Source organism: Lycorma delicatula, chromosome 13 (genome assembly GCF_047948215.1).
Source record: "Lycorma delicatula isolate Av1 chromosome 13, ASM4794821v1, whole genome shotgun sequence".
Lineage (NCBI taxonomy): Eukaryota > Metazoa > Arthropoda > Insecta > Hemiptera > Fulgoridae > Lycorma > Lycorma delicatula.
In genome coordinates, this window is record NC_134467.1 from 52,917,538 (window position 1) to 52,930,907 (window position 13,370).

Below are 13,370 nucleotides of genomic sequence, written 5' to 3' on the forward strand. Positions count from 1 at the left end.
CTTGCTTCCTTTGAGTGCCTAAAGGCCGAAGTCGCTTCTTTGAGGTGGTTGGAAACACAATTAGCCTCCACCTATCTGGTCTCCAACAAGGTAGTGACTGAGCTGGTATATATGTTCAATGGCTTATGTACTGAGGTTGAGGAGTTTGCAGGAAACTTAACAACATTATAGAAAAAAGTGCCACCTACAATCTGTCTTGGATGCAGTTCCTACATTTGCTGACTTCAAAAAGGAACGATAGATTATAGGGGCTTATCGAAGGGGTGGCTGAGCGGGCTAAAACCAATCTGTCACAATCCTCTAATAAGCTGGTCTCTGAAGTAGTTCGATTCGATCAAGGGTGTCAAAACCGAAGATTTGATAATAGACAAACTAGTCGGTGTCACTTATGTGGCCTTTAAAGGCCAAGTGGTGGAAAAGTTAAGAAGCCAAGAAAGAAGGTTTGAGGATTGTTAGCACCAGATACACCTACACGAGTAGGATCATAGCAAATGATATCGACATGGAATGTAGCATCAAACATAATGAGGGGATCAGTCAATATCCCATTAAGACGGTGACCACCATGTCATTGAGACCACGTATGATTGTATATAATATTCCTCGTGACTTGGGGGAAGAGGGATTTTTGGAAGCAGTACGGGTCCAGAACACATAATATTCTGCAGAAAAATTTGCCACAAAGATCAAGATGATTTTCAGAGCTGGTAAGAAAGAAAACAGCACAGTTCATTACGTCATTTAGCGAGATAACCAGCTGCTAAAGGTTGTTTTCATAGATTTTTCATCCTGTAAGATTAAGAATTATTTGAATGAAACATGGTGTTTTAGTGTTGTGGTTTGGAGCATTTGGTGAGAACTTGTTCTGGTAAAGAGCTCTGTTTGCATTGCGGCAAGGAAGGCCATTATGCCAAGGACTGCCTAGTATGGAAGGACGGGAGGTTCACAACTCTGTTAAAATTTTTCATGTTAGGAAGCCAGCACAGCACAATTGTAGATCAGACGAATGTCCAACGTGCAAGTACGCATGGGAGGCGTTGTGAAATTAAATCAATTTATAGATACAGACAGTCCTGTAGAAAATGGCAGTGGTTTTTGGTTCTTTGGTTAGCTTTTAGTTATTGTTTTTGTTATACATTTTTCATTGTTTTGTTTTTTCTCTTGAGAGTTGTTTTTTCTTGTTTTTATAGGCATTAGGGTTTTTTGTTTTAGAATAGTTGTTTCGTTTTATATTTTTGTTTGTTTTGCATTTTATGTTTCTGTCATTTTTGTTGGCATCAGTGTTATCGTTATTGAAATAGTTGTTTATGGTGTTATTAATTTGCCTTCTGGATTATTTTGTTGTTTTCCAATTTATGTTTTCTGTGTTTATGTTTTGGATATAATATTGCGTTCTGATGTTTATTGTTCTTGGTAGTTGTTTTTCTTGTTAGTGACTTTCTTATTAGTGTGTTAAGTTATTGCTTATGTTTTTGATTGGTTTTCTTTCAGGTGCTGTTGCAGGTTTTCATCTCTGCTTCTCTTGTTGATGTTTTTGTTTTGGGAATAATTATTGTTGGCATCAATGATTTGTTATTTTGGTGTTTGATCTTGATTTATGTACTTATATTATTTTCATTATTTTTCTATAAGATTACTTTGATTGTTTTAGTTTTATAATGTTTTGTTGTCATCTTGGTGGTTTTGTTATTTGTTTTTGATTAATGCTATTGTTATGTTTTTGTTTGTGTTCTTTATTTTTAGTTCCATTTCTATTGACGTTGTGTGTTGGCTTAAACCTTTATGGTAGTCTGCGATGATTTCAGCTTCATCGGTATAGTCTTGTTTAAGACTACATTTTGATAGGATTCAGTAATGTAGGATCCATTAGGCATTTACACCAATGGTAATGTCATACGGGGCATTCGCATCAGTGGCATCTTGACTGTGGCCAGACTGCAATATGTCTTGAGGCTTTGAAGAAGACCTACGGTAAAGGCCCTAAGGGCTAGGTATGGAGGAAGGGGCATGATGATTGGATCAATCACATGGCAGGTGTCTTCCCTTCAGGGTCAAGATGTATACTACATCTATGATGATTCTCCACAAGTAAAAATCTATGACTTAAATCAAGTGTATGGGGGCGGAGGCACTAATCAGGCCCCTTTAAGCTATCCAACATCCAAGTAAGCAAGCACATCTGAATGAAATTGTGGCACAGGGTGCCACCTTGTTAATAAGAAATGGATCACCAATCAAAGCCCTAACTGATGGTAAAATTAATGCATCCAACATCCCATGTATTCGTGTAAGCCCAGCCGGTAACTGTACCTTGGAAAAAGAACGGTCCAATTAGTTCCCTTAATGATAGCCCAAACCAGACCAGCGTTGGAGAAACGACTCCTTAGGTGTGTCAGCTGTTCAGTTCCATATTCCTACCTACACTGTCATTCACAGGCACTCTCAAGCTTATGATACTGCTTTAGAATGTTTTTTTTTGCTTCTTGAATGACAGCAGTGTTTGCACTAACACTGTGTGTTACTGTTGCTGAACAACAATATTACATAGTGAACCGGTAACCGATGCAAATTGAAGTATACCATATGTATGATTTAAAATGTATACATTTTCTTGACCCGGTACATATGAATTCGGATAATAATGACTTGAAATAAATGCAGAATACTTTTAAAATTTTACAGACTGAAACTTCAGGGAGTCCCTCTTCGTGTCCAATTGTGCAGATCTGATGCTAATATCATTAAATTTAGGACAAGGTCCTCCCTACAGATATGGAAATAGGGATCCACAAAGTGAATCCGAACATCATGGTTTTTACAAAATTTGTTTAGTTAAGATCTTAACAGTCTCTTTTTCTGTTTAGCCTTTGGAACCACTGTAAGGTATTACTTCAGAGGATGAATGATGATGATATGTATGAATGTAAATGTAGTCCTGTACAGCCTCAGGTCAATCGTTCCTGAGATGTGCAGTTAATTGAAACCCAACCACCAAAGAACACCGGTATACACGATCTAATATTCAAATCCGTATAAAAGTAACCTAAAGCATCATAAAATCTAAACCTAGATGGCAATTTTGGTCACAAAACAAACATCAGTAAACTCTACAGAAAAAGTATCGATAAAAAATAAATTGGCACGTGAAAAGCACTAACAAAACACTTCAAAAAAAAACTTGTCATTTGAGTCAATCCCTACAAAAAGTGTAAATGAAGCTCAATATCTAAAGCACTTAACACTTTCTACCCCAAACAAAACATAAAAGAAAAAGAAAGGGAATTCTAGCTGAAATTGGACTTTGGATGCCACATAACATTCAGACTAATCATTATTAATATCTATCAGTTATATTCACTTTCAATAATGATTTTTTAATTTTGATCTCTTCTTAGTTTTAATTTTTTTTATATAGCGTTCTTTCTATATTTATAAAGTTGGACTTTTTTTTTTTCAAAGAAAACCATTTGGTTTGTTAATTTAAAAAAATAAAAATAAATAAAAACACTAAAAAGAAAACAGAAAAATATTTTTTTTTCACACAGTGTAAACAGTTCCAGCCATACGTAGGCAAGTAATTCTTTATTATTTAAATAAATATTTTTAAAAATTGGCATTGCACAAGTCAAAAAGTCTCTTCAATTAGATGGGTAGGAAAGCATTAAGCCTCCAATTCAGACTGCCCATCAAAATTTAATGCATACCTCTCTTATAAAGGTCAATCGTGAGAAAGATAAAGATTACATGATCCTTAAATGGAACAGATATCTCCCTCCATGAACAAAATTTAAGGTAAGGGTTAGCAGATTAATGTTCTTACAATTGAAACTTAAACAAAAAAGTGTTAATAATTTTAATTTAATAAAAATAAATTTTCAATAAAATAAAATACAGCAGAAAGATAGCAGTAGGCAATAAAGACCTGACAGATAGAAATGTCATCCAAGTTGTAAGGTTTCTTTTATTATAATCTGTATAATATGTAAAAATGTTTATCATCCTAGTGACTTTGCAAAGTTAAATAATAAGAAATACATAAGCTTGTGATCTGTGATGAGCATCAGAATTGTGACCGACCTCAAACAGGGAAGAGGATATACCTAAATGAGGCAATTAAAAGAATCATTGCATTGACAAAAAGGCTCATGAAAACAGTGATAAACAAAAAATACTAGGTGATAAAATGAAATTATTGAATACTAGTGAAAAAGATAAGCAAGAAAGTAAGACTGAAAACAATTGCGATAAAAAAATTCTGATAAGTATATAAAATGAAAATTCTTTGTTAAAAAACTAAATACAGTACTAGAAGATAAAAACTTAATTCTAAGACAGTTATTAGAATACAAATTGAAATTAAAAAATAATTAATTAAATAACGTTATTAATTATAATTAAATAATAATTTAAAAATAATATCTATAAAAAACTTTTGCTGAATTGTGAGAGATGAAATCTATGCAACCACGTGTTCCTAATCTAATTGAAGATAATAAAAATAATTACGATGCATACAAATGTGTAAATGCATCATGTTGGTAAAAAAAAGAGATTTAACAATTTCCTGTGCTAATCAAAAAGACATAAATGAAACTGAAGAAATTTTAATCAAAAAACTAATTAAATCTTTGAATATAGAAAGAAAGGAAATCAAGATGTTATATGTCAAAGTAACTGGAATGGAAAGTTGGACTGCACAAATTTTTAGATATATGACTATAAAACCCACCGGGTTGGTCTAGTGGTGAACGCGTCTTCCCAAATCAGCCGATTTGGAAATCAAGAGTTCCAGCATTCAAGTCCTAGTAAAGGCAGTTACTTTTATACAGATTTGAATACTAGATAGCGGATACCATTGTTCTTTGGTGGTTGGGTTTCAATTAACCACACATCCCAGGAATGGTCGAACTGAGACCAAATCATCGTCTGGAGTAATACCTGAACGGTAATTCCCGGAGGTTAAACAGGAAAAAGAAAGAAAGAAGTACGACTACTGAAAATGACAGTCAAAGAAACTGCTTAGTTTCAAACGTGATGTTAAACGGGTATAAATAGATGAATCAATAATCACATACGCCATATGCCAGAAGGTCCTTCAGAGATATAATCACAAATAAAGATGAATAAAAATGGGGTTTCGCAGGTTATCAAATTTTCTCAGTTTATGATGAAATTAATATAAAACCTTCCTGCTTTAAATGCAGTAAATTTGAGCAAAATCCTAACAAATGTAAAAATCAAAATGAGTGCATTAGATGTGTTGGTAACATGCTGCAAAAAACCTGTAATAATCAGCAGAACATTAAACGTACAAACTCCTCATATAGTAATGAGTACCATACAGATTTCAAAACAAATCATACAGCTTGGCTTCAAACTCTAAAAAACTGCTCTATACTAAAAAGCAAAATAAACAAAATTATCAACTCAACAGATTTCCCGGTAATGTCACACATATCTGACTGTCTAGGATATCAGAAATCAACCTCATCATCCAAATCAGAATTCTAAATAAAAGACTGTCGACATTGACCCTCTTGATATCACAAGTTATTACTTCAGATATATCTGAAGTATAAGGTTGTCACACTCATTCTGAAAGTAAATGAATATTCTGGACCAGGTATATAATTGTCCCAGGTAGAAGGTATTTGAATCTGGCGTGCCGAATTCATTTGATCTCAACGATTTACTTGACAATTTGGTATTTTTGGTTAATATTAGAAACCTACAAGGAAATTATGGAAATTATAAATTTTTGTTCAAAACTGGCCTTTCATAATCGTTCAATATAAGCCTTTCATAATTATTTGTACTGAAACATAGAATTTAAATCGAGGGTTACAACATTTAATGATAGGATAAGTTAAGAGTGACGGTGTAATTGTTTGTGTAAATAAAAGATTTAACGTGAAGGTAGCATCGGATAAAGTGGATAACATAAAGATTATAACTTATGTAGTTTACACACAGAGTTCAAAAGTATGGAAATCCCTCAACAACTTTAAAACCGTTCCAGATAGAATACTTTCAGGATAAAGTATCTAAAGTCAACTACTTTACCTTACAAGAGAAATAGAATTTCAAACCCTTCTTGTATGATGAACCAGGGGTTGTAAGTCAAATATTTTAAATGGTAACACCCTTTGTGTGAATTTATTATTTTAACGGTCTCTTAAGACAAGAAAAACGATATAAATAAAAAGTTGGTACAATGTCTGTACCCAAAATGGCAGCAGGATAAAGTTTGGATTTTGAAAATTACTAAATTTAGTTAAGTTCAAAAATAAAATTAAATAAAAACAAATTAAACCGAATTAAAATAAAATTTTTAAAAACGAAAACATTTTTATTTTTTAACACAAAAAATTAATAGAATGAATTCATGTTGATTTATATTTTATGATAACTGAATTAAACCAAATTAATTCAAGCAAAGTACACAAATATATATATTTTAAGAAAAATGTCCCTTACAAGATATGCATGCCGATACTAGCACTTCAATTTTTATTAAATGAAAAAGTAACAAAATAACAATATTTTCATATCAGATTATCATAGGGTATAAAAACACTGGAAACAAACGTATCCGTCTGAGTGTAGAATAACCACAACTGACTCGCTTAACTGCTGGAGGAAAGTATAGGAGTTCTGTTATAATGGCCACTAAAAAACTTTGTACACATGTGCGACCAAGTGCATGCAAGGAATGACAGCCAAGTCGCTATATGTACGCTGTGGTGTATGTAAGAAGAACCGGTTGACATTGCATGCTCATTCTTGTTAGACGAAGTGATATGCATAATAAAATACTTTTGTTTTGATAATACATTAAAATAGTCTGAGAACCGCTGATCCACTGTATTAATGATAATAAATAAATACTAATAATAATAATAAATATCTCTGTTTTACTAATAATTTTGTATAACAATTATAACACAAAATTTTTGTATTGTTAGATCTGTTTGTGTAAAACCTTGAGAAACTCTGCGTACCATAGTAGTATATGTATCACAGTTTGAGAACCACTAGTTTATAACACATACTACATTTATGTTTATAATTTCAATTAAGTTTTATTGTTATTAATTAATTCCATTTTTGTTGGTAGTTTTAATAGTAATCCTTTAGTTAACTTTTTTTAAGCAAGACTGATCTTATATTATACTAATTATAATTAACATTTTTTCAAAAACTATTCAACCATGTCTTCCAAATTTTTACAGCAGTTTTATTAGGGATTTATAGACATGCTGTTTAAAATCTTATCACTTTTCCAATCTAGTTTGTGTGTTTTGTTTCTAATTAAAGTTGAACTTATAAACAATTTGTGTTTAAAGTTAACTAGAAATTTTTATTTTCTTAATGGTTAATTAACAACTCCATACCTAAGAAAGTGTATTTTGTGACAAAACTTAAGCGAGACAAAAGGTGCGAGACCTTCAATTTCTTAGATCGCATATCATAAGGAAGTACCAAATTACCCTTGATTTGTATACAGAAAAATTTTAATTTTAGTACAGTTTAATTTCACAGAGGAAGAAGAAAGCAGGGTTAAATGTTTCGTGAGCTGAAACTCTCTAACGAAAAATTTTCTGACCTATGTTTATACAAACATTTTCTCTTACTTTTGGCTACAGAATCACCTCCTGAGATTACTGTCAAATTTGGAATCACCCAGTACATATTATATGAAATATAAACCTTCAAAACACAGTAATTAGATAAGTTAAACTTACCATATTAATTTCCAATAACCAGTTTTCACAGTACCTTGTTATCTTTAGTTGTATTAAATTATATGTTTATTACATTAAAACATAATGTAATCAATCCTTATCTATCAATCCTTTTTTCAAAATTATGTTTTATATTGTGAAACTTGAAACGATACTAAAATATATTCCAGTACTGGACAAAAAATTACACATAGGCCTACACTATCATTTAAAATTCGACAATAAAAAACAAAATTTTTGAAAAACTGACAAATCATTAAAAGAATATGTTTTAATGTAATAAATATATAATATAACACTAACTGAAGATAAGGATACCACAAAAACTGGTTACTGGAAATTAATAAGGTTTCTTATCTAATTACTACTTTTTGGTGATAATATTTCATATAACATTAAATTTTATTAACAATGTGATCAAAATTTTAACAAGTTATTTGAATATTAAATATATATATATATATATATATATATATACACACAGAAGTGTAAAATATTATTTTAATATTTAATATCATTTTTTATTTTTTATTGACAACAAAGTTTGTTCTAAAAATGTTAATGTATCATGTATTTTAATATGTACATATAAAAAAGAAAAAATTAAAAAAATTACTGAAGATGGGCTTAGCCCCAAAAGCACTTTTAAAAAGTGAGGTAAGAGTGTTCTTTAATTCTATACTTTGTGGAGTGGCTGATTAAGTTGTATATGTATATATACAAACAAATATTTATGTAGACCAGAAACAAACAGATGAAAAATAATTTTAAAAAGAAGTAGAGAATGATATCAATGGCAATAATTAAAATTAAGTGTAAACTTTATTATAATAATAAAACTAACAGAAGTAGAAAAAAACTACTAATTTACTATTATCAATTTTAGGAAGCAAACCTTGAAAATGTTATGATACTAGTAATTTTCAAAGTATGACCTAATTTCAAAGTAAATTATTGTACCACCTTAACTATTAAACAATTTTTCTTAATTATTATTAAAATATATAAATTTTCTGCAAAGATTGTCACAATTTTTATATTGAGGATAATTGTCTACCTTTCTTAGCTTGGTCATAATTAAATCATGTTGACATATTTCAAATATACTTGGTTTTCAAAACTCAAACTTTCAAACTACTGTGAATTTTGAAAGTGTAGTATATCTGAAACTCATTCAACATATGATTTAATTATGATGAAGCTAAATAAGGTAGATAATTGTACTCTAAATAAAAATTATTTGTTTTTAAATTTATCTTAAAATCACGTTGAAAATACAAAAAAGTAAAATATCCAAAAAAGAAATAAATTTCAATTCTAAAAATTGCAGTGAATCTTAAAAACCTTAATATTTTACAAAAAAATTACTGTACATAATGCAGTTTATTACCGAGGAGCTATAATAAACTGACAAATTCAATTGCAACAGTCAAATAAAAATAAGATACCTGTACCAATTATGAGGATTTCACATCAATCTGCATGATAAATCACAATATAAAATATTTTATTTTTTTAGCAAAGGAAAATTTAAAAGTTGTCTCAGAAATTTTTTAAAAAGCAATAATTTTTAGTTATCGATCGACTTAACAATCGACACATATACACATAAAATATAAAAAAAAAAAACAATTTCTAAACGCATGAAAATGTTAATTCTCGCACATCATCATTTAGATTTATCACACCCAGAAGCAAGTCCTTGGCACTGAGTATTTATGGTTTACGATACCTTTCTTGTGTGTATTATAAACTAAAAACCAAAATTATGATTATAATACAAGCAGATACCAAATACCAGGAATCAAACAATTAAAAGGTTAATATGCTCTAGGAACTCTATAACAAAGTAGAATATTTTGATTGTAATGCGGTCATAGAGAATTTTCTTTTAAACTATTAAAACAAGATAAACCTTGCGAGCAGCAGAGCAAGTTTGTTATACAGGATGAGCAACATAAAACCCCGAACCCATAAGTAACCACCGTAGAATCTGTAGGTTATTTTGGGATGAAATTTTATGAATGATATGAATAAATTAAACAGGAAAACCATAAAACGTAATTTAAGTGTTGCATTTATTTACCTTATTGTTACAAAAGATGTTCAAAATGACCACTGTGGACAACGATGCACTTTTGTACTCAACTGATCATATTGAGTCATCTGACACAAAATATTGTCAATTGCGTTGATTTCTCGTTGAATGTTTACCTTTAGTTCATCAATATTGTGGAGATTAGATGCGTAAACTCTCTCCTTTAAGTAGCCCCAAGGAAAAAATCACAAGTATACAACTCTGGGGAATGTGGAGGCCACCATCCTCTGCTGACAGCTTGTTCATTTGTGAAAGCTGCATGAACGCAATTCTGTGAAACATTTAATATGTGATCTTGTTGGAAGAATCTGTATTCCTTTTTCATTTTCGGTTTATTGCACATAGAATTCATAAAAAATGGCATCTTTTGACAATTGTCAAAAATGGCATTTTGGCAATTGTCTCTGAATGGAAAGTTGGCTATTTTGTTTTGCATCTGAAACCGAACCAGTTGTATGCCATTTTTGAATTAAATCGTGTATGCTACTCTTCACTGGGATACAGGCATTCAGAAATTTACAAATACTTGACGTGATTCATCAAACAATCCAGAACGAATATACGCCTCGAACTATAGTTATCCTCTCCTGGATTGAATAAGACATTTTACACAAACACAACTGCACTGCAATAAAACATATACTTTCTTTCTTTTTCCTATTTAGCCTCCGGCAATTACCGTTCAGTAATACTTCAGAAGATGAGTGAGGATGATATGTACGAGTGTAAATGAAGTATAGTCTTGTACAGTTTCAGTTCAACCGTTCCTGAGATGTGTGGTTAATTGAAACCCAACCACCAAAGAACATTGGTATCCACGATCTAGTATTTAAATCCGTGTAAAAATAACTGACTTTACTAGGAGTTGAACGCTGGAACTCTCGACTTCCAAATCAGCTGATTTGGGAAGACGCGTTCACCACTAGACCAACCCGGTGGGTAACAAAACATTTACTGCACTGACATATAACCACCTGACAAACAGCAGCAACAATCAGTAGTAACATATACATCCACTAGTCTCACTAGTTGTGTGAGTCTTTCATAAATAGTGTTGAGTAGCGGTTTCATTATGGGTTCGGTTTTATGTTGCTCACTCTGTATATAAATGCACCTCTGATATATATATTAATTTTTTTGTTAAAATTTTTTTACTCAATAAAATGTGACTCTCGTATACTTGTATACTTTTATCCGATCAAACTCAGTTTAAATCTCAATTATATAATTAAAATACACTTAACTAATGTCCTTAGTTTTGCTGCAATTTTTTCCTACTACATTTTTCATTCTGTATATAAATTATATATACTGTTACATATTTTATTATTATATTCACATATTACATAAAAATACACATATATATTTTTCATAAAACGTATAAATCTATCTTCGGTCTAAATGTGAAAGTGTGAATAAAAACAAAAATAGAGAACACAGAATACCTTGACAATATTTTATAATCTCACTGAACAATCATGCAAACAAAGTTTGAATTTAACAAGTTGTTTATATTACAATATATACAAATAAAAATTACGTGACCTCAACCTGTCACTGTGCAGCTTAACATTAAATAAAAGTGTGCTGATCAGAAGCCGACAAAAACAGCTGAGCAGTATTATGAGAAAAAAGTCAAACTGAAATTAACAGATATGGTAATCCAGTTCCCATGTAAGCCAAAATGCTCAAATTCAATCTACTTACTAACAGCTTACTTCGTATTACAGTTCATAACAGAGTAAATACATTATGTATGACCAATGACTAGCGCATTCTCTGTACCAATAGACTCCATAGGTACAGAGTAATGTACATCTAGCCAACGGATTAATCACCAAACAGTAAATTCTTCAAAGGTTAGGAAAGAACCGGCAACTTCAATTTCTAGCAGTTAGAGTGAGATCAGTTGATCAGCCTATCCGGCTACTGATCATACATACAGATATATCATTTATCGTGGATTTATTAATGTTATTTTCAAGATTCATAAAATTTGATGCAATTTGAAATATTTAAATAAATAAAAAACCTTTACTGCCATAATAATGTAGCATATATGGAATTATCTTTTAAAAAATGGCAATTCCAGAACATGTCTATGTTTTAAAAAAAAAAAAAAAAAAAAAAACAGTTACTGTCACATTCTTATGACAGTCTATCAGAATGTAAACGCTTACCGGTAAAATATTCAACATTGTGATTGAGAAATTTTGTTCTTTTCACGGAAACATTTTTTCTCAGCCATTTAGCGACAGCATATTCCTCCTTTTGAGGTTTTTCAGCTTTTTCTTCTATCACACCTGGATAGTCCTGTAATTTTAAAAATACACAATGTAACAAAAAAAAGAGAAAAAAAAGACACACACGTATATAAATATGAGCATCTGTAAATCTACTTTGGCATCACTACTGAAAGGTAATCACTTTTAAAAGAAACTCACAAAAAGTTAGTAAGAAATAATTCTATTTTTATAAAATTTTGGAAGTTTTTATCCGAATGATTCTTTTAAATAATACACTTAGCACTTTTTACCATTTACAGTAGTTGTGCTGAGGGATAGAAATCACACAAAGAGTAACACAACATGATCATCAACCTGATTATTTTAATGCATCTTTGGAAAGAATAGATAAGTTTTTTTTATGAAATATGAGAAAATAGAAAAATTACATATGATTTCTAACAATAGAATTCTCAAAACTAATAAAAGCTTCATGAATATTAGATATAAAATTCTGTTTTGCCAGTTGGATCCGACCACAATTAAGACACTATTAATAAAATTTGAAATTTAAAAAAATTTATATCATATTGTTACAGACATATTTATTTATTCCATATTATGAAATTCATAATATTAATTCACATACTCATTTTAATTAACAAATTTATTGAAAATTTCACATTAATTTAATTTTTTTTTAATACCTTCATAATTTTATTAAACATGTTGTAATTAATAATTTCTGACAAAAAACCATCAAATTAATAGCCGGCTCAATAAACTTATTGAATCACACCATACATACGTTTTGAATTCATATCATCAGTTACATAAATATTATCTCAGATAATGCAGTGTTTTTTGATCTGTTAAATGCGATAGCTGTCAGATCAACTGACTTAAAATCGGTTACAATTAAGCCTGCTACTGAGACAGGAGTGTGCCGATTTAAATGTTACATTTGTTATCATTATGTTTACGGGTAATAAGTTATCAGCAACATTTGAAATATGTCTTCTTTCATTTATCTATATTTTCAAATGTTCTAAACACACTGTTGAATGGATATGTAAGTTTTACCAATGTATATTCAATACAATTAATTTTATAGATGTCACCATTTTTAAATTTATCCCGTGATATAACTTTATTGTTATTCAGATATTTTGCTAAACCATTTACCACTCTCTAAGAAATACTTCTAAGACATTAACTATTTTATTTCTACTTTTATTCGTACAGTTATGTCATACATAATGTGTTTCACAGGTTTAATTAAATTTAAATCTTTTTTCAAAT

At 30.3% G+C, this 13,370-nt stretch overlaps 1 protein-coding gene across 1 annotated transcript in view; it reads right to left on the reverse strand.

Annotated features, from left to right (window-relative positions):
• Trp1 (translocation protein 1) overlaps positions 1-13,370 on the reverse strand; it is a 46,745-nt gene that overhangs the window by 22,982 nt on the left and 10,393 nt on the right. Inside the window, exon 2 of the mRNA XM_075380846.1 lies at positions 12,024-12,156. Coding sequence (XP_075236961.1) covers positions 12,024-12,156 — 133 coding nt within the window. The remainder of the gene's footprint in view (positions 1-12,023; positions 12,157-13,370) is intronic.